Raw genomic sequence first — 22,463 nt, 5'->3', positions numbered from 1 at the left:
TGGACTTGCACTCATCCAGGCAAGCAAAGAGTATTCCATCCACTCCTGCTTGTAGATATAGTACAGGCTTTGGGGAGTCTAGAGATGAGTTACTCGCCACAGGATTCCTTTTTTTAAAAATATATTTTATTACAAACATGTATCAATAGGTTACAGTGAATAAACACCCCGGGAAACATACTTCCCAACAATCAACTATACAGTCTGTACAGATTTTCCCCCTTTTTTACCCCCCCCCCCGGCGACGAACGGCCCCTCAAACACGGTCACAAACAACCCCCACCTTTCCTCAAACCCCCCTGAAGATGCCATTAACTCATACTTTATCTTCTCTAATCGCATGAAGTCGTACAGATCACCCAACCAAGCCACTACTCCCGGTACCTCTATTGTTGTTACCCCTGGTTGCTAGTTATTGGAACCCATTACTTAATCATTGTGTCAAGAGTTGACAGAATGGCACAGGGACTTTGCCGCATCAACCTGCTTGTGTTTGACGAAAACGTCGCAGACAACTGGATTAAATTCAAAAAAGAGTGGCGTATCTACTGAGGTGTGGGTCTATCAGACAACTCAAAGAAAGTACAGGCACACAATCTCTTAAATTCTGGAGGCCCCGAGGCATGGGAGAAATTTGAGTCTTTTGATTTTTAAATAGAGAAGAGAAGGAGCACCCAAGATATTGTTAAAAAAGATTGCGCACTTATGCATGCCAGTAACAAACATTATATTGGATTGACACATGTTCAATACTACCAACCATGAATCTGATGGGCGCGATTCAACCAAAATATTTCTCATGGCTGGATTCTTTTGCCCTGCCCTCCTCAAGAACACCACTGGCGAGATGCGAACGATGGAGAAGTCCATTGACCTCGGGCAGGATTCTCCGGTTGTCAGGCGGACACGGCTGGGCGAGTTTGGCAAAGTGTTTCTCGCTAGCTTTTCGCGTGAGATCCACAACGCTATTCAACCACACTTGTCATATTTTCTGGTGTTGGACAGTTTCTCCCTGGTCAAACTCACACTTAAGGGACACCATTCTTTGACCACGTTGCTCTCGAGCGAGCGCGCGACGAGACCAGTGAATAGCGGGTGAGGCCAACAACGAGAACTGCGTCGGGCGCCAAACGGTTTGCGATGATGCAAACTGACCCACTCCCGTAGGCAAAATCGGGATGCCGCAGTAGCATGGCACAAGGCCAATTATTCACCACTTAAGTCCTAGTCAGACTGTGATGCCTGGACACTGTGCCTGAAGACTGCAGGAGGCCACACCACACACGCAGTAGCCGAGATTCAAATACCCAGGGGATGGACCTCAGCACTGGGGACATGTCCACAGCCGGAGGGGGGTTGAGTGCAATGGGGAGGGGACGAGCGCCCGGTCCAGGTAACGTTATGAGCGGGAGTCTGGAATACAGGGTTTGGGATCCGTTGCAGGTGGCCCGCTGCGGCCGGGTGTGTGTGGGCAGGGCGATCTGGGTGTGGGGGAGGGGGCCCCAGGGTGGGAGCCACCGCTGTTTGTCAGTCTAGCACCCTCTCACAATTCCTTATAGATATTGAATGCTATGGATGGTATTTTGGACCCCGCAGAATAGGCCCTAGTGGTGCTGCTTGTAGGCCAGGCAGCCAGACGCCGGAGACGGTGGCAGCAGCATTGTCTGCGGAGACTTGAGGCGGCGGCCCAGGTGCTGGACCCCGCAACACATCCTGAGGACCCGGCCGCCCATCAGGCCAGGGTGAGACCCTGAGGGGGAGGCCTACTACAGTCCATGGTGTACAGATGTCGCTGGTTGTTCGAACAGATGACGGACAGCGTGTGCCACAGGAGGGTCTGCCTCACGGAATTGGCACCACATGGAGAAGGAGGTTACCCGCTCTCTGGCTGTAAAGGTCATCACAGCCCTGAACATTTACGCCTCAGGATCATTCCAGGGCTCGAGCGGGGACTTGCGTAACATCTCGCAGGCCGCAGCCCACAGGTGCATCCAACAGGTCAGGGATGCCCTGTTTGCCCAGGCAGTAAACTATATAAACTTTAACACAGACCAAGCCCAACAAGATGCCTGGGCAGCAGGACACTGCCAACACCAGGATGCCCAAGGTTCAGGGGCTGATAGAGTTAGACTGCACGCATATCGCCTTGCATGCATCAGGTCAGCTGGGAGTGCCCTGCACCAGCAGGAAGAGGTTACACATGCAGGTCATGCATGTGTGTGCACGCTTCCCAGGGAGTGTGTACAACAGCTACATCCTGGGGCAGTCAGACATCCCCAGCCTCTTCGAGGACCACCCCAGGATGTCCGGTTGGCTCTTGGGGGATAAGATGTACCAACTGAGGACCTAGCTAATGACGCCAGTTCCAAGGCCGGAGACCGAAGCGGTCAACCTGTCATTGAGCGGTGCATTGGACTCCTTCCTGACTGTATGCCACTGTACCACCAGGTCGGATGGGTCTGTCCTGCCAGTGGGATACCCATACATAACCACGGATGGTGATGGTGGTATCTGGGACATTATCTGCATGGCATGATTTTGTCAGTATGGAAGTTTACCAGTTTATTCCATTAGTGTTGCTTGCCAAAATAGCACAGGACCTTTTCAGATTAGAAACTGGGCTGAAATAGCAGCATTCAAGCTGTTGCACATGGTTTTAAGTAATTATTTCAGGTAAGGTAAAGGTTTCTTTTAAACCATTCTCATTGATGACTTGGTTTTCTGATGGCTGGGAGATTTCTTTCTAAAAGGTATGTTTAATTGTTTTTCATTACCTCGAAAGGGTAACTTTCTGATCTTGTGTTCCACGCTGGGCAAGTGCTTGCTACCTGTCGAGTAAACACCTCAGTGATTTTCCTTTCTCCAATGGTTTAAGGTCATATTTTGGAAATCATGTATAGCCCATGACAAAGTCTGCAGCGTGTGAGATTCCTCGCCGAGAGTGTAAAGATTGAAATTATTCCTCTGAAGTTCATTTTTTTCGGTTTCTAGATATCTGCATTCGACTTGATGTATTAATTCCCCCGGCTGTTTGGCATTGATGTTTCGCAACACACACCAGTTTTCCCCAGTCCTTGTTCTTACAGCTGTCTTGCTGAAAGCTGTCGTTTCACTTGTATCAAGCCGTGTTCTGCTTTGGAGAAGGTCCAGCAATGATTCACCAGGATGATAATTAAAAGGAAGGGCACGGGTTTTGACAAGACACTGGCTAAATACGGTTTCTGTTTCACATGACGGCGAGGTTATGGATAAATCTGAATGAGGTGTTGAAAATAGTGAATGGCATGGACAGAAGAGACTCTTGTCTACAGTTGCAAAATCCAAAGCAAATGGACTTAATCTTGGAACTCAGTGAAGCCAGTCAGAAGCAAATTCAGCAAAACCTTCCCTAAAGAGTTGTGAGACTGTGGAATTCACTGCCCAGAACACACGGATGCAAAGCCAATGAGCTGTTTAAAAGAGAGATAATTTCCCTATTTCCAAGTAAGTATCTAAGAGATATAGGGCTGAAATTCCTAAGAATATCGGCCGGGATTCTCCGAGCCTCCACGCTGAAATGGCGTTTGGTGCGGGGTGAGGGGGGGGGAGGAATGGGGCCTCAGACCCACGATCGGATCTGACACCGGGACGCGATTCTCCAGCGACCTGAGAATCGGCGGCAGTCACACGCGTGCGATCGACACAGCGCCGGTCGGGGGCCATTGAAAGAGGCCCTCGCGGCAATTCTCCGCAGTCGACCGGCCGAGTTCTCGCCGGCTTGGTTCTGGTATGGTTCCACCCGGCGGTGTCGGTGCGGAGCATTCCAGCGCCATACTGGCCCCCTATGCCCGTGGAATCGCTGGGCCAAGAGGCCCGTTGATGCCGGCATGAAACACGCCGGTGTTTACGCCGGCTTCAACACTTAGCCGCATTTTTGGAGAATCCCAGCCATCAGCTCTAAGAGTGCCTGAATAAGCCACAAGATAATGCCAGAAACATAGGTAAAGGCCTGTAACACCAAGCCTACATGTTAACTTATTAGCTCTTAAGTTGAGTGGCCCACTTTTGACATCTGAAGCAGGCACAGATATTTCAATTCATTCTATTTGTCATATCTATAAAATCATAAGAAGCTGCAGTTCAACTCAGACAAAGCAAAGTTGGCATATTTTGGAATACAAAACTAAATACTGGAAGTGCTCAGCAGGTTGCTCAATTCTGATAAAAGGCCTGAAACATTAACAGATTTTCTCTTCACAGAGACTGCCAGACTCATAGAATCATTAGGGGTTGGTTTAGCTCAAAGGGCTAAATCGCTGGCATTTAAAGCAGACCAAGCAGTCCAGCAGCACAGTTCGATTCCCATACCAGCCTCCCCGGACAGCTGCTGGAATGTGGCGACTAGGGGCTTTTCACAGTAACTTCATTGAAGCCTACTCGTGACAATAAGCGATTTTCATTTCATTTTCAGTGCAGAAGGAGGCCATTCAGCCCATCAAGCCTGCACCAACCCTTCGAAAGACCACCCTGCCTAGGCCCAATCCTCTGCCCAATTCCCACAACCCTACCCTAAGGGGTAATTTATCATGGCCAATCCACCTAACCTGCACATCTTCGGACTGTGGGAGGAAACCGGAGCACCAGGAGGAAACCCACACAGACAGGGGGAGAATGTACAAACTCCACACAGGTAGTCACCCAAGGGTGGAATTGAACCGGGGACCCTGCCGCTGTGTGGCAGCAGTGTTAACCACTGTGCCACCGTGCCGCCCCAAATGCTGAGCGTTTCTAGCATTTTCATTTCTTCCCCGTAATTTAGCTTCCTGGTTTTGTGCTGGTCACACCTTGTGTACCAGGCCGCCCTCATAAAATAAAAACTGGATGCTATGTGAAAGCCAAATGGCTTGAGAGTTGTGAGGCTTAAGTCAGAAAACTGAGGTAGAGTAGCTTTACAGTTACCATGAACCTTATAGCTGTTCTCTTCATTAATTAAATGGATTGTGTTTGCTACAAGTTGTGGTAGGACACCTGTCAAAACATCTAATTTAGAATCCCTCCATAATTAATCCACCTACTTGACAGGTGAGGAGAAACTCTACGGATGCACAAACATGAAGGTAACACTCTAAGAGAAGAGCACCAATTTAGAGCAAGTGTAAAACCCCAAGGATGGACTGATTTTAACATGAGAGATAGGTAATGGGAGTCAGAATATTTCCCAACCAGTATAAGGGGAGATGGTGGAGTATTAGTATTGTCACTGAACTGGTAATCCTGAGATCCAGGGAATGCTCTGGGGTCCCAGGTTCGAATCCCACTATGGCAGATGGTGAAATTTGAATTTCATAAAAATCTAGAATGAAAAGTCTAAAGATGACCATTGAACAAACATCTGATTCACTAATGCCCTCCAGGGAAGGAAATCTGTGGTCCTTACCCACATGTGACTCCGGAACCACACAGCAATGTGGTTGACTCTTAACTGCCTCCCAAAGAAATGGCCAAACAATCCACTCAGTTCAAAGGCAATTAGGGATGGGCAACAAATGCTAGCCCAATGCCCACATCCTAAGAATGAATTTTTTTCAAAAACCACTGCCTCCAGAAAAAGTGCCTGGAATAGTGTAATTTAAACTGCGGTAGGGCAGGTCTGCTGAAGTCAGGCTCACGACCCCCTGAAACAGTTCGGAGGTGACCACAGCAGCTGCCGAGTGCTGTGGGGAGCCACTTAAAATACCCACCTTAGTTCTCTGCGCATTTGTCCTCACTGCTTTTTTCAATATGAAGTCCTTACAGCCCTCACCCCACACATCAGCTCAGCCTCCTACCTCCTATTTCACTTGCACCAGCCATGCCAACTAATGCCCCTCTATCCCGACCAGGAAAACAGAATGAGTTTTTGCTGAGGGCTCGGACATCCATTAGTCCATTGAAACTGGTGCACACAAGTGAAAACAATGCTTGATTGATCGCTTTTTCTCTTCAATTTCTTTTGTCAACTGTTCAATATTTATTCACATGCGATAAAGAGGTGGAATATGCTATTGATACTTTAAAGGCCTGGTTGACTGACACTTTGGTAGGGTTGTAGTAACAACAGATTTCTGAAGAAAGTTATGAATGGCTGTTGTTTAAGTTTTTCCACACATACCACGGTTACTATAAGGTTCATTGGTTCTATACAGAATATTTACTGGGCATGGAGATGAAGGGGGGCATTGGAGGTTGGTGAAGGAGCATAGGTTGGGATGGAAGGGATGAGGGGCCATTGGGAATGAGTTGGGGTTCTGGGTTAGACCTTTTGAAGTTATCTTTCTAAGGATTATCTCATCCAGAATGATTCACGACACCTTTCGGGGGCTGTGAACGATGAGTCCTTGAAAGGCTGATCCAATTGCACGATAATTGGTTAGATTGGCGGGGGGGGGGGGGGGGGGGGTTATAGAAATGCCTATTGAATCTGGGCAGGTTCGGAAATATAAAAACACAGAAAATAGGAGTAGGCCATTTGGCCCGTTGAGCCTGCTCTGCCATTCAGTGATCTTGGCTGATCCTCCATCTCAATGTCACACTCCTGCTGTCTCCCTTTAATGCCTTTACTGTCTAGATATCCATTCCAGTGCAGGAAGGTGAGCTCACTGCCCGAGCCATTCTCCCATGCTAGTGAAAATTGGGGGTATCGGGAATGTACGGTGGGAATCCTAGAAAATTGGGTCTTGCCCTCCATTTTTAAAGGTTTGCTGAGACAGAGATACTCCTCACAAATCTACTTTGATATTCCAGAGCCTTAGTGAGGAGCAGTTGGGGGGGAGGGGGGGGGGGAATTTTCTGCCACCATTTCTGGTTGGGGGGGGGGGGGGGGGCGAGGTGGAGGGGGCGGAGAATCGAGGGGGAGTCCCAAAATGGCTTTTACACTGGTGGGATTTCCCCGCTCGATGTTCCCCATTCCCCGCCAGTGACGTATGGTGGTGGGATGGGGCATGGGTTTCTGTGGTGGTGGGAGGGGGGAGTTCTGTTCCTGTGTGATACGTGTTTTTCTCTATTTTCAACTTTTAAGGCCAGACCTTTTGAAAACAGAGGGTTGCTGTCTGGGTGGCCTCATTCAGAGCCTGCCATACCCGCAATATGTCGTGGGACCTGCCTCCTGGATTTTTTTCCAAAGTGTTCAGAAATTCGGTGGGAAAAGTTGGCTGCGCAGCCGGCATGTCGCTTTTCCTACTCAAGTTGACACTTTGGGAAAAAATGAAAAATTTTCACCAAAAGTCTCTGGCTGTTCCCGTTTAATAGAAAGGTTGATAAAAGATTGGGGAACTTGAAACCACATTTCCCAGCCTTTGCTGCAGTGCTAGCACCAGAGCACAATGTTCTACCTCATTGTCAAAGGGTGTAATTATGTGAATGTGACAAGTCCTCCTGAAATACAAGGTGATGGATTGCAATACAGCCACAGAATCTTCCTCCAGGCTTTCAAACTGACCTCTTGGGCTTTAATAATTTCAGTTGACAATGTTTGGCTTCAAGTTGCAGGTTTTCAAAATATTCAACCTTACTCAGCGTTTCCTCCCACGCATTCAAGATACACCATATTTATTATCCCTTTCAAATGGCCAGGCACTTCAGCTCTGAAGTAGCCCTGTAATTTCTCTCACACTTGTACCCAATCGGAGAGCTTGCTGTCTGTCCAACTACACCAGAAATCAAGGCAGTAAGAAGTGACCTCGCTCGGGCATTGAGCTATCCCAATGTGCAACCCATGTTTGCTTGGATCAACTCTTTGGGATTGTGCACATTCTCCTTATGTCTGTATGGGTTTCCTCTGGGTGCTCCGGTTTCCTCCACAGTTCAAGGTGCAGGTTAGGTGGATTGGCCATACTAAATTGCCCCTTAGTGTCCAAAGGTTAGTTGGGGTTATGGGGATAGAGTGGGGAAATGGGCCTAGGTAGGGTGCTCTTTCGGAGAATTGGTACAGACTCGATGGGCCAAATAGCCTCCTTCTGCACTGCAGTGATTCTATATGGATTATTCACCATCATTGCCCCCAGGGAAACTGGCCCTATAGTTCAAGAGCAGCGAATTTGGATTTATAGACATAGGTGCCAGGGCCACTTTTATTTCTGATGTTTCTTTGTTGTGTATGGTCCATTTATTGCACTGTGCAGTGCACTCAAGGTTGCCGTGTGGCCATGCACACATGCATTATAGAGGAAATAGAGGTTGTGGGGAAACTTGTTCAACCCAGTATGCATTCCAGACTGCTGCATAGCTGCACATCTGCACAGCTTAGAGGGAATATTGGCCATGACTAACATGGACAACAGAGGAGTTTGAGGAGCTGTATTACCTGCTCCTGCTCCAGTGTTCACATGCTTTATTTCCCTGGTTAAAACTGGTAGAAGGATCTCAAAGTAATTGTTGCTGCCAGGTTTTTGCAGTAGATCAATGTGCACTGTTTAGATTTTGTGTTTTAAATGATTTCTTTTTATGTTCCAGGAGAAGACGCTTCGGAGAATCGGACCGAAAATCTGAATCCAGATAATAATGTTAAGACACGCTGTCAATCATGCACCTCTGCATTCTTCAAGATTTTCTGGGGGTTTCTGGTCATTCTTTCTGTATCATCCTCCTGGGTTGGTACTACACAGATTGTCAAAGTCACATACAAGAACTTCCATTGCCCTTTTTTTATGACCTGGTTCTCTACCAATTGGAACATAATGTTTTTCCCTGTGTACTACTCGGGACACCTGGCTTCAGCACCGGAAAAACAGACATTAATTAAAAAAATGAGGTACTGAATCCTCATTTTGTTCAATAAAACGTTTAAAGATATTGTGCAATTCAAAATTACACATGGCTGGTTTTGTTAATTGGTAGTTTACTGCATTTTCAGCACGTTTTCCGAGGCTGGCAGTCACGTTTTCATATTGTCACAGTAGGGGACGGGGGGATGGGGACGGGGGGGGGGGTGGTAAGCGGTTAGCTGAGTTGGATTGGATGGCCAACAGCACGGGTTCAATTCCCGTATACTGAGGTTATTCATGAAGACTCCACCTTCTCAATCTTGCCCTTCGCCTGTGGCGTGGTGACCCTCAGGGTTAAATTACCACCAGTCAGCTCTCCAAGGGGAAGCCATGGAGTTGGTGGTTAGGGAATGGACTTTGTGACAGGGAAGGAGGACAATGGCCAAACTTTTCCACTCCTTTCCGCTGGCGGGGTCTTCTGGTCTCTCTAATTCGGGACACCACCCCCCCACCACGCCTTGCATGTTCCCCAGAGGCGGGGGCTGTGGGACATGCAAATACCCGGAGACACTGGTGGGACCAAAAGATCCTGCCATCGGCCAATGGCGGGCTGCCTCTGCCGTCTGAAAATATGGCATGGGGTAGAAAATCCCGCCAAATGCCTTTGGTCTTCCCAATATTTAGCTGGCAGACATTTCTACTTATTCAGGACTTATTCACAATATAAATTTCTACATGATTATACAGTTAAAACTGTTTATTGAAGCACCGGCTGGAAATTAAATTGTCTTTTTGACTGCACCAAATTATTCCACTGAGGAATCTGATGAAAAATTATTCAAATGCCCTGGGAATCCCATTAATACATCCTGGGAACAATTTCCTTGAAGCAAACAACCCAATTAACTATGTCCACATGAACAAGGATCAGCAACATTATTCAGAAAAGGTGCTAAATAGGCAAAAGATTTGAAGAAATATTTATTTGATTGTGTAGTAGGCATTTGTTGTGAATTGAATAGATGCATTGAAAGAGAAGTTACTGCCACATATATCTCTGATTACATCTGCTCATTGTCTGCAGGGAATGCAGCCGAATATTTGGAGAAGAAGGACTGACTCTGAGACTCTTTCTGAAAAGAACAGCCCCATTTTCTATCCTCTGGACACTAACTAATTACCTATATTTATTGGCCCTGAAGAAATTAACAGCCACAGATGTCTCTGCTCTTTTCTGTTGCAACAAAGCATTTGTCTTCTTGCTCTCCTGGATTGTGCTCAAAGACAGGTTCATGGGAGTTAGAGTAAGTACCTTTGATTAATAGCTTCAATGGAAGCAATTTTTCCACAGATGAAAACTGCAACGCAGTCTTTAACGTACAGTAAATCCCGTTCAGAAGCATGAGGAAAATCTTTAACGTACAGTAAATCCCGTTGAGAAGCATGAGGAAAATCTTTAACGTACAGTAAATCCCGTTCAGAAGCAAGAGGAAAATCTTTAACATACAGTAAATCCCATTCAGAAGCATGAGGAAAATCTTTAACGTACAGTAAATCCCGTTCAGAAGCATTAGGAAAATCTTTAACCTACAGTAAATCCCATTCAGAAGCATTAGGAAAATCTTTAACCTACAGTAAATCCCGTTCAGAAGCATGAGGAAAATCTTTAGCGTACAGTAAATCCCGTTCAGAAGCATTAGGAAAACGACCAACAGTTGCATTCTAGTACCTATGTTCAATCAAAATAGTTTTACTCACATTGTGTGAACCATTGTGGAAATTATGAGCAAAATTCCCCATTTGGGACACTGTTCTCCCCCACATGATTTGTGCTCACAGTGATTCACACAGTAATTTGCACATTCTGAATTCTCCCTCTCCGTACCTGAACAGGCGCCGGAATGTGGCGACTAGGGGCTTTTCACAGTAACATCATTGCAGTGTTAATGTAAGCTTACTTGTGACAATAAAGATTATTTTTTTTTTTTTTATAAATTTAGATTAGCCAATTATTTTTTCTAATTAAGGGGCAATTTAGAGTGGCCAATCCACCTACTCTGCACATCTTTGGGTTGTGGGGGCGAAACCCACGCAGACACGGGGAGAATGTGCAAACTCCACACGGACAGTGACCCAGAGCCGGGATCGAACCTGGGACCTCAGCGCCGTGAGGCGGTTGTGCTAACCACTAGGCCACCGTGCTGCCCTACAATAAAGATTATTAACAGTCTGCTGACCCAACTGCTTTTTCTATTGTCTGCATCACTGGTCTTCATGCTTTGTCTTCCATCAGATCAATAGCTTGCATTGAAGCTAGTCCGCTCTTGATTCTGATCCTTTATGCTATGAGTCAGCTTGTCTTGCACGATAGAGTTAGTGAGTAAAATGTTGGGCAGAGGTGTGTTGAAGCTCCGTGCTGTGTGCAGCTTGAGAGAGAGAGAGATGCAGCAAAGTGGCTCATGTAAAATGTTGGGCAGAGGTGTGTTGAAGCTCCATGCTGTGTGCAGCTTGAGAGAGAGAGATGCAGCAAAGTGGCTCATGTAAAATGTTGGAAGAAAATTAGCAGAAGAGTGAGATGTTTTGAAGTTGTTAGTGCTGTTTGTGCCTGTTACGAGGACAGCAGGAGGTGTGTTTGTGATTAGAATGAGAAATTATGGTGCAGTGGCTCAATGCGATTGGAGGAGAAACATGTGGAGTGGAGAGAGAGGTTTTTTGAGGGAGCTGAGGATGAAGGGTGGCGGAGAGGTGTAGGGGTAAAGTAAAATGCTAGGAGGGAAATGCTGGGGGTGAGAGTGGCAGTAAGAAATTGCTGGGTAGGGACTGCAGGGGGCAAGGTTGGTTGTGGGGCAGTACAGCAAGCTTTCATCCGAAGAGATATCATTCCCACTTTTGTTGGCTGGGTAAGGCCAGCACTGCATCCACATCCTGAGGGTGTTAATTATAGAACATAGAACATACAGTGCAGAAGGAGGCCATTCGGCCCATCGAGTCTGCACCAACCCACTTAAGCCCTCACTTCAACCCTATACCCGTAACCCCATCTAACCTTTTTTTTGGTCACTAAGGGCAATTTATCATGGCCAATCCACCTAACCTGCACGTCTTTGGACTGTGGGAGGAAACCGGAGCACCCGGAGGAAACCCACGCAGACACAGGGAGAACGTGCAGACTCCGCACAGACAGTGACCCAGCGGGGAATCGAACCTGGGACCCTGGAGCTTGAGCCACAGTGCTAAACACTTGTGCTACTGTGCTGCCCTGATTGTGGTATTGATATTCTCTTTCCCCAGACCCCCGTGCCATCTGCTTGGGAATCCATCCACCATTTGTGGTGAAAGAGAGCCTAGGCTGGATTCTCCGTTCTGGAGACAAAGTGCTGACGCCAACGTAGAATATGTCGGCTTTCACGTCAGGAAATTCGGCGCCAACCCTCCACCGATTCTGGTACCGGTGAGGGGCTAGCACCGGCGCCGACTGAAAAACCCGGCAACCGTGCCGAAAACGGCCGGAGAATGGCTGGGTACCGTCGGTGGCCACGCATGCGCATGGCTGACGACCTGCTCCGGTCGCACCGTACAACATGGCGTAGGCTATGTGCTAAACCTAACCCGCCAACCATGACCCCACAGCCCACCCCCACCCCCCGGCCACCCCTCACCAGTCCACCCAGCCCTGGCAGACGCGCCCAACTGGCCAGTCGCACGGATCCCGCCCGAGTGTGGCGGCGCTGGGCACAGTCCGCAGCCAGCATGCCGGGTTCACAAACGCTGGGACCACACGTGTCCCGCGCCATCGGGAATTCGGGCCATCGGGGGCGGAGCATCGTAAGTGGCCCGGCCAATGAGGCGCCAACGGCATTGCGGCTGTGACCACCGCACAGCACGATGATGCCAGTTTGGAGGGGGCAGAGAATCGCAAACCGGCGACAAACCGATGCCGGCCCCGATTCCGGTATTGGAATCGATTCTCCGCCCCATCACCGATCATGATTTCGCCGTCCGGCAACGGAGAAACCCGCCCCTCTATCTGGCCGAACCTGTACTGCAGCATCACTGAGACTTGAAGCACTTGCACATGAGACATCCAAGGCTATAAAATAGTGTGATCATCTTCTCAACTGTATATATTTAATAAAGGATGTGGAGAGAAAATAGGGGATTATAGACCTGTCAGCCTGATATAGGTAGTGGGGAAAATGTCCATTATAAAAGATTTAAAAGCAGAGCACTTGGGAATTAGGCAGGACCGGACAGAGTCAGCATGGATTTACAAAAGAGAAATCATGCTTGACAAATCTACTGGAATTCTCTGCGGATGTAACTAGTAGAGTTGTTTAGGGGGACCCAGTGCATGCGGTTTATTTGGACATTCAGAAGTCTTTTGAATAAATCCCAGTTAAGAAATGAGTGTGTACAAATGAAGTGCATGGGATTGGGGTAATGTATTTGGATGGATAAAAACCTGGTTGGCAGACAGGAAACAAAGTGCAGGATTAAACAGGTCTTTTACCAAATGGCAGGCAGTGACTAGTGGATACCGTATGGATCAGTGCTAGGACCCCAGCCATTCACAATATATTTTAATGATTTAGTTTTGGGAACTAAAAGTAATATCTCCAAATTTTCAGATGACACAAATCTGGGTGGGAGGGTAAGATGTGAGGAGGATGCAGAGATGCTTCAGCGTGATTTGGATTTTAAGCGAGTGGGAAAATGCATGGCAGATGCAATATAATGTGGATAAATGTGAGGTTATTCAATTTGGTAGCAAAAACAGGAAGGTAGATTATTGTTGAATGGCTATAGATTTAGAAAGGAGAATGTGTGACAAGACCTGGATGTCCTTGCACCAGTCGCTGAAACTAAGTATACAGGTCCAGTAGACGGTATAGACGGCAAATGGTATGCTGGCCTTCATAGTCAGAGGATTTGAGTACCTGAGCAGGAATGTCATCCTGCAATTATACAGGGCCTTGGATTATCGTGTGCAGTTTTGGTCTCCTTATCTGAGGAAGGATACTCTTCCTATAGAGGAGTGCTGGGAAGGTTTACCAGACTGATTCCTGGGATGGCAGGACGTGTCATGGGAGTGTCCCTTTAAGAAATGGTTTTGTCTTATCACATGGTTTCAGTGATGTAAGTGTATGGGTGGAGCTGGGCGGTGGCTCTGGGAGTTGGTTTTACTTCCACTTGGAGTTTGAACTGGTTTTGTTCTGCAGAGGTTGCATTCAGGCTGGTGGGGGGGAGGTTGGGGATTTTTATTGTGGATTTTTATTGTGGAAAAATGGCGTTCAGGGCAGCACGGTGGCACAGTGGTCAGCACTGCTACCTCACGGCACCGAGGTCCCAGGTTCGATCCTGGCTCTGGGTCACTGTCCGTGTGGAGTTTGCACATTCTCCCCATGTTTGCATGGGTTTCACCCCCACAACCCAAAGATGTGCAGGGTAGGTGGATTGGCCACGCTAAATTGACCCTTAATTGGAAAAAATGAATTGGGCACTCTAAATTTTTTAAAAATAAATAAAAATGGCGTTCCGATATCTTGTTGCAACGAGGAGTTCCAGCAAGTGGAGCTCCCCATTGTGAAAAACAGGGTTATGTGTTGCTTCGGCCGTATGTTCCCCAATTAGGCCCCTTATTCAAAGCGAGTAACGTTGAATAGCCATGTGTTTCTCGGCACTGCGATTGCCGGGAAACATGCGGCTAAACGTGTTCGGGAACTTTGTTCCCTTTTGGGAAGATCGCACCCATAGAAAAATCGGAGCAGGAGGAGGCCTTTTAGCCTTTCGAGCCTGCTGCGTCATTCATTATGATCATGTCTGATCATCCAACTCAATAAACTAATCCCCTTCACCCTAAGTGCTATATCTAATTGGTTCTTGAAAATATGGGCGAGATTCTCTGAGAGAATCCGGAGAATCGCCAGATTTGGCCCCAGGAGGTGCCCCCACGGTGGCCTGGCCCATGATCGGGGCCCACCGATCCGCGGGTGGGCCTGTGCCATGGGGGCACTCTATTCCTTTGCGTCAGCTGCTGTGGACCTCCACGATGGCTGACGCGGAGATGAACCCCCCCCCCCCTGTGCGTGCGCTGGGATGACACCAGCACACGCTGGCACTCCTGTGCATGAGTCAACTCGCGCCGACCAGCGGAGGCCCTTTGGTGCTGGTTGACGTGGCGCCAAGCCCCTTGGCGTGGCGCAAACCACTCCGCCGCTGGCCTAGCCCCTGAAGGTGCGGAGGATTCTGCACCTCCGGGGTGGCCTGACGCCAGAGTGGTTCACGCCACTCCTTCACGCCGGAGTTGTCCGCCCCGCCAATTCCCGTAGAATCCCGCCCGCCCCTGTGGTAACGAATTCCACAGGCTAACCACTCTTTGGGTGAACAAATTTCTCCTCATCTCTTTCCTAAACAGTCTACCCTGTATCCTCAGACTGTGACCCCTAGTTCTGGACACACCCACTATCGGGAACATCCTTCCTGCATCTACCCTGTCTAGTCCTGTTAGAATCTTATAGATTTCTATGAGATCCCTCCCCTCATTCTTCTGCACACCAGAGAATACAATCCTAACCGATTCAATCTCTCCTCATACTTTCAGTCCCGCCATCCCAAGAATCAGCGTGGTAAACCTTCCTCAGATAAGGTAATCAATACTGCACACAATATTCCAGGTGTGGCCTCGCCAATGTCCAGTATAATTGCAGCAAGACATCCCTACTGCCGTATCGAAGCTGGTGGTGGTCCCTCAGTACTCCGTAAAATTGAATTCAGGCTTTCTGGTAGACTTTCCGCTGCACCAAGCATTTGGGGACATCCGCCTTCTGTGGCCTGGCCATTCAAAGTCCTCTCCAGAGTCCTCCAACGCAGTACTAGTATATGAACTAATGAGCTAGCATCTGTGTTTTCCTCCTACTTTGATTGCAGTGCACTTTTGCCCAGTGTGTCACCATATACAGATAGCTGCTTGAAATTATGCAGTGTTAGTATTAAGCTAGTGGCTGTGAGTGTGCAATCGAGTGGCAGTATATCTTCTTCTTTGTATCTTACTCTTCCTCCACTCCCTTGGATATCTTGGATATCGGAATGGAAAAATATATAAAATTGAGTTGCGGTGAGGGAAGAGGAAAATGTAAGAAGTGCATGTTCAGACCATTAGCAGCTTCTCTGTCATAGGAGATGATGGGCTGAGGGGGTAAAGAGAAGGGAATGGAAGGCCTCATTTTCAATCGTCATGGTCTCAACACTGACCCTTCCCATTATGGGCAGCCTGTTTCCTGCATGGGGGGTGGGGGTGCTTAGAACATGTATCCAAACAGCTCCCTCTCTGGTTCATTCAGAACACCTTTAGTTGGGCACCACCTTGTTCTGCAAGAGAGAGCGAAGCATTTCTGGGGGTGTTATACAATCTGGCTGATGTGGCTGTTGTGATTGAATTGATGACTGTGTGCAAACTGAGATGTGGGTGTGAGACTCACAACAATGCTAAATGTAAAGGTGAGGTGAATGTTAGATATGGGATTTTATTGATCAAGATTGTTGGTAGGAGAGTGATGGGTTGTGGCGCATTGTGCCGCGGATGAAGCTGGCGATGCTGTTGATGAGATGTTACTGTGCATTTGAAGGGTAGCACAGTGGTTAGCACAGTTGCTTTACAGCTCCAGGGTCCCAGGTTCGATTCCTGGTTTGGGTCACTGTCTGTGTGGAGTCTGCCCGTGTCTGCGTGGGTTTCCTCTGGGTGCTCTGGTTTCCTACCACAGTCCAAAGATGTGCAGGTTAGGTGAATTTGGCCAATTAGATCAATTTCCCTTCGTGCCCAAGAAGGTTAAGTGGGGTTACTAGGTTACGGGGATAGGTTGGAAGTGTGGGCTTAAATGGGGTGCTCTTTCCAAGGGCCGGTGCAAACTCAATGGGCCGAATGGCCTCCTTTTGCACTGTAAATTCTATGATTCACTGACCTTAAATACTTTTGAGAGATTATCAAACTCCTTGTGACTCCGCACGCAGGTCCTTGGAGCTGTACTCCTAGCATTGATCTTTGTGGCTATCTGTTCCTACTGCCTTTTTGTGCCTGAAGGCCACCTGGCTCCCCAAAGGATACAAGACATCTCTTCTGCTTTCCATATACATACAGGGATCAGAAACCTTGATGAGGGGAGGGTTTGGGGGATTTCTCTATCCCATGGTTTTTCATTGGTCTCTACCCTCGGATAAATCCCAGCACCAGCTGCAGCGGCAATACACCTTCCCTTTAGTGCAGACCAGCTATACGAAATGCACATCGTGAACAGTATTGGGCCCCCTGCTTATACCTGTAGCCAATGAACAGTGCAGGAAGTACTGGCTGCATCGAAAATTTAATCTAATGAGTAGGCAACACAGAATTGGCATGTTGCCCGCATTCCACTCAGTGACTGCAATCCCTCTGACCACTTTTGAGAGCGAACAAAGTTGTAATTCCATAGCTGCTAACTTCCAGTATTTAATCTTTGTGGTAATCTTCTATAACAATTTATATTGCATGATTCCCTCCTTTAATAGATTTTAGTTTGAATTGTTATTTGGGTTATTTAGTTAGAAGCCATTTGAGTAGGATCTGTAAATAAAATTGATCGTGCGTTTGCATTTTGTTTCGGCAGTGCCTTGGCATATATAAATGCCTAGGAAATGGAAACATTTATATAGATGTTCAGCGATTGTACCAATAATCATTATAAAATTAATGCTTATTGCAATGATTACTTCTGGTAATGGTATCATAGTTGCTACTTATATGGTTTTTACGTTTTCCTTTCACATGTATTTATGGTGCAGTAATGGGCTGGATCCTCTGGTCCCCCAGCCGTGTGTTTCTCAGCATCGCTATGTTCGCTGGTGGCAGGATTCTCTGCTCCCATCGCTTGTCAATGGGATTTGCCGTTGAAGCTGCCCCACGTTGCCAGAAAACCTGCAGGCGGAGATGCGCTGCAGGCGGGAACAGAAAATCCCAACAGCCGGAGAATTCCGGATGTTCTCTGCCATTTTACATTATTAACATTTTGTAACTGTGACAGTATAGTACTGAGCTATATGGACCCATTTTGTTTGCAGTGTGCTCTCTGACCTCACATTGCCAAAGAAATTTCCAAAGTAACAAACAAATCAATGGAGCCGTTCACTCTTTTCCAATGTGAGGAACTCAAATTTGGGGCACTGCACCAAAAAATAAATATTCTAAAAGTTTTTTTTTGCTCAGTGTGAAAATGAAGCTATGTATTAATACACTTGTCCTGGAGTTTTGGAGTTGATATGAAGCTGTTCCCATTCTGCTGTTGTGTAAACGTTGCATTCAACACTTCTGTCCAATAATGGGCTAATTTCAGCGTAAAATCCAGAGGAATTGGTCTCACATCACTTGTATTTAACACCAGCTAGAGTGTGATTCAAATCAAGTTAACATTGTGTTCTCAGAACCTGCTGTATATAATATAGATCTATCCAGTGGATCATTTCAAAATGCTGGGAATATGGTAGGTACTCATTCTCAAACCTTTAAAAAACTTTTGAACATGATTGCAGGGAATACTCTTCCGGATCAGACAGTCTGTAATCCTGATAGACAGCACAAATGGGATACTGCTGCTGTGAATGGATCTTGTAGCTACCACCTCTAGGTGGCCTGACACACAAGTGTGCTATGATTCTAATTGATGTTACTACTGGACAAGTCCGATCCTAGAATGGAATCTAGCTTGATAGATCGTACTTTTTTTAAAGGAACTGTGGAGGGTATTTCCTGAACAGATTCATTGGAGTCTGCTGTTGACATTTTAATAAAAAGATAAATGTATTAAGCAAGAAACATTAACTATATTACACTAGACAAACAAAAAAAGGTTGGAAAGATTTCAACACAGACATCAAGAAAAAAATTATTCAAATTGATGCTGTCCTTTTTATCTCAGCAATATCCTCACAGGCCCAACACTCCAGTGACGAGGTACTATTATTTCTCCAACAAGGGTAGAATTGGTTCAGTTGCTAAGATGTTCCTTTTCCAATTTCTGAACATTCATGTACTTCCACAATTGGTATCTGCCTGGAGATCCAGAAAACTCACTCTAAATTCACTATTGCTTTAACTTCAGAGAAATACATACGAGTTCATTAAATAAATTTCTCCAACAGTCTGGCATCATTTTCAGTTCGGGAGGCTTGAACTTTCCTATCTTCACTCTACGGTATGTCCACTCCAATGGAAACGAAAACTGCTTTTTCTTGTATCTTCCTGTCTCTAGGTGGGTCTTTTCTCTGATCTCCTGATGCCAGGCAACAGCACAGGCTTTTTTTCTACCTTTTGTTTTAACTTCTCTAAATTACTAACCCCTTGGTAACATTCTCTTCAGCTCAAGAGTTTCAAAACTTCATTAAAAATGCATGTATATAAACAAGGCCTGGAGACTTCCCAGCTCAATCTCAAAGTAAACTCCAGAATGAAACCAAACCCAGGTTTCACCTTGCTTAACAGACTAATGAAACAATATACATAGTAAACCTAAAGCTATATCATGCACCCAACACCCAAAAATACAAATATATCTTACTTAAAACTGTATATGGTTCCTAAAAAAACATAAAAGTAACCCTGGTTTGGTTAAAGATATGTTGAATTACCTGGATCACTGCTTTGCAGGAATAATACAAGAAAGCATTATAATTCACGTTGAATTATTACCTTTGCCAATTAATTAAATAACTCACCTACTCTGTCCCAGCCCCAAATGGACATTGTTGCACCAGTGTCACAATTCTCATTTACACTATACCCATCCTGAAGCCTTTCTGCATAAGTATGCTGCTTTATTGTCAAACTATTATCCTTTTTATGTTGCATTTATCCTTGCTTTGAATCTATCCTAAATTTTGGGGATGGAGTTATTTAAGCAAAACGGATAGGCTCCCACAGCTCTGCTGTTACTCTATTGGGCACATAGGCTGTGGTCCCTCATGGTTTTGGTGTAGTACTTTGCGACTGCGTTAGACAGGGAATGGCTGGCCTGGCAGAAATGTTATAACAGTCAAAGCCTCATTATATGCTGCTCCCTCGATGGTCTGATGGTATCCAAATTACCACTGATCACTCAGATTGATTGTTGTTTGGGTATGGTGGGTATGGTATTGTGGGGCTTACAAATGATCTTTCATGCAGGCTCACTTACTGCTGGCCATAAAGCCTAAGAGTAATGTGTGGGTGTGGGAGGGGGCTGTGTGGAGTGATGCTGCATAAAATGCTTTTCTCCACCTCTGTCGCTGGTAGGTGTAATTGCCTGAAAGGGATTGGAACCGACAAAAAAGTGGCTCCACCCCAGTTTTTTGCCCTTCCACTTCCATGGCAGTGAGACTTATCTGTTGTAAAACACTTGAATTTCTGTATTTATTCTGTGGCACCAGTCACACCCACCACAGCGATGTGCAATAATAGAAATGGCTGAGATTGTACCTGAGATGCTCCGGTGGGGTTATGGAGGGTTATCTTTCGTCAGCCATGTGCAAAGGAAGTTTCCCCCATGTCCTCAAGCTCTTCTGTCCTTGGCTGGGTGGACAATCTGGCATGGATGAATGTCGTAGGAGGAAAGCATTGTGGCAACTACTATCGAACCTACCAAGCTCCGTCTGGGGTGAACCGTGCCAGCTGAACATTGATGGAGTGAAAACCACTCAGTTGACGTAAGTTGATAGTTTGCCTTCTGGTACCCTACAGCTACTTGAGTGCAGTTGATTATTCCCTGATGTGAGGGGAGCCAGCCATCGCTGCAAATCCCAGAACTCTTTTATCCTGACTGTTGGCGTCCATGGGGAAAGGAAGGAATTGGTTGACTCTGGCACAGAGGGTATTGGGTGAGCTACTTGATGCAGCTGTGAGTTGAACAGGTGTGTGATGGTCCCTGTAGCAGCATGGAAGGAAGCTAAAGTGAAAAGAGTAAGACTGTGGCAACTTTGAGCCAAATTGGCAAAGCATAGACGGACAAGAAGCAGGACCTGTTCCGAATTGCTGTACAGCTCGGCAATAGTTTTCCTGTTGAGGTGCAGCCTCCTCATGCAGTGTTGCTAACTTATATTCAAGAAAGTGATTCCTGACCTTAGACCTCATTGACTGAGTAAGGCCTTCCACAGGAGTTACTGAGGCCAAGCATTCTTTCACTCAAAGAATAGAGACAGCTCAGAAGTTCCTTGGAAATAAACACAGAGGTTTGAAAGACCTGAGTGCTTGCAGCCAAGTGCCCCTTAAGAGTACTTTCAATCATGTCAGTCAGTTTGTGAAGCACGGTTTTACTCAGCAAGGTGGTGTTGGGCCCCTAATTACATTATGGCTCCCTGTATTATACATCTATTAATGAGGCACCTGCCTGTTTTCACCAGACTCAGCTCCAATGTCAAAATGGTGGTTGGCGGATTCCTGGCGGGAAATGGGCGGCAAGTTGATTCTTGCCATGTTAATGCCAATTTATCCTGTCCGCATTGGATGGGTCAGATTTAAAGACTGTTTTCCTTTTTCCTTAGCTCTGACACCAGTAAGTCATAACTTAAATGCAAACACACTCTTCAGATCTCACAACCAGACAACGTCAACTATGTCTATCGAGACAAAAGCAAATATATCCACAGCAGTACATGACCTTCAATGCACCAGCTACATTTTAGACCATGTTGCCCATTGAAATGCAAGTATGATAATTGGCAAGTGAAAAATACTGAACATTAGTATTCATAGTTAGACAATATTACTGCTGATGTTTCAAACTGGTTCCTGATCTGCAAATCCATAAATCACTCTGACTGTTGGCTGGATTGATATGCTGAGTGTTGTAATCACGAAGCATTGGCAAATTATTCAGACATATGGCACAGCATTTCCTTACACAGATTTTCATCACTATTTTAAGAATGTTCAGCATTTTCTTAACTACTTACTATGCGTTGTCAGTGTTCTGATATATCTGTACTAAACAAAAAACACTCACAGTTTATTCCAAAGGCAGGCAGGTGAAATGATGCCAAAATTGTCTGTCAAAAAAACACAGTAATGATAGATTGAGAAGAAAACTATTTTCTAATTTTTCACTAAACTATAAAACTCTTACTTAAGGATATCTCATATTTGTTCCTTCGTAAACTAGATATAAATAAGTGTTCATAAAATATGCAACATGATGGATGTTGCATTTCTGTCTGCTTCAGAATGGCGGATGCTATAGTAATCATTATTCTTGAACAGGTTACAGGGAGAAACTGTGGGGCCAGGATGTGCTAACCTGAATCTTGTGAGAATGAATTCTCACAAAACAATGCTTTTGGAGATTCAAGTAGTTCAGGGCATTCTCTTTTTTTATAAATAATTTTTATTGAAATTTTTACAGAATACAAAACATAAACATCTTAACTCTATTAACATACAACCGCGGTAACACCCCATAAACAATGCCCCCCAGCTTCAAGAGCAACTTCAAACAAAAGGAAAGAACAAAAACAAAAAAAAAGAGAAAAGAAAAAAGGAGAGAGATAGCACCCTCCACAAACCCATGTGCACAGTTCTCCCTCCCCCCAATCCTTACCCAGAAAAGGCTGCCACCGCCTGAAAAACCCTTGTACTGATCCCCTCGGGGCAAATTTCACCCTCTCCAATTTAATGAACCCCGCCATATCCGAGATCCAGGCCTCCACGCTTGGGGGCCTCGCATCCTGGATCCCACCACCTTCGACACC

General features: G+C 46.2%; 1 protein-coding gene across 4 annotated transcripts in view; it reads left to right on the top strand.

Annotated features, from left to right (window-relative positions):
* The window catches only part of slc35f4 (solute carrier family 35 member F4), a 255,387-nt gene that overhangs the window by 181,007 nt on the left and 51,917 nt on the right, over nt 1-22,463 (top strand). For all 4 annotated transcript variants that reach the window (XM_038779792.1, XM_038779811.1, XM_038779804.1 and 1 more), the window contains 2 exons: nt 8,470-8,767; nt 9,805-10,024. In XM_038779792.1, coding sequence (XP_038635720.1) covers nt 8,470-8,767; nt 9,805-10,024 — 518 coding nt within the window. The remainder of the gene's footprint in view (nt 1-8,469; nt 8,768-9,804; nt 10,025-22,463) is intronic.

This window comes from Scyliorhinus canicula, chromosome 2 (assembly GCF_902713615.1).
Source record: "Scyliorhinus canicula chromosome 2, sScyCan1.1, whole genome shotgun sequence".
In the NCBI taxonomy this organism is placed as follows: Eukaryota; Metazoa; Chordata; class Chondrichthyes; order Carcharhiniformes; family Scyliorhinidae; genus Scyliorhinus; species Scyliorhinus canicula.
Note: the sequence above shows the minus strand (reverse complement) of the source record. Positions and strands in the feature narration are given on the sequence as shown.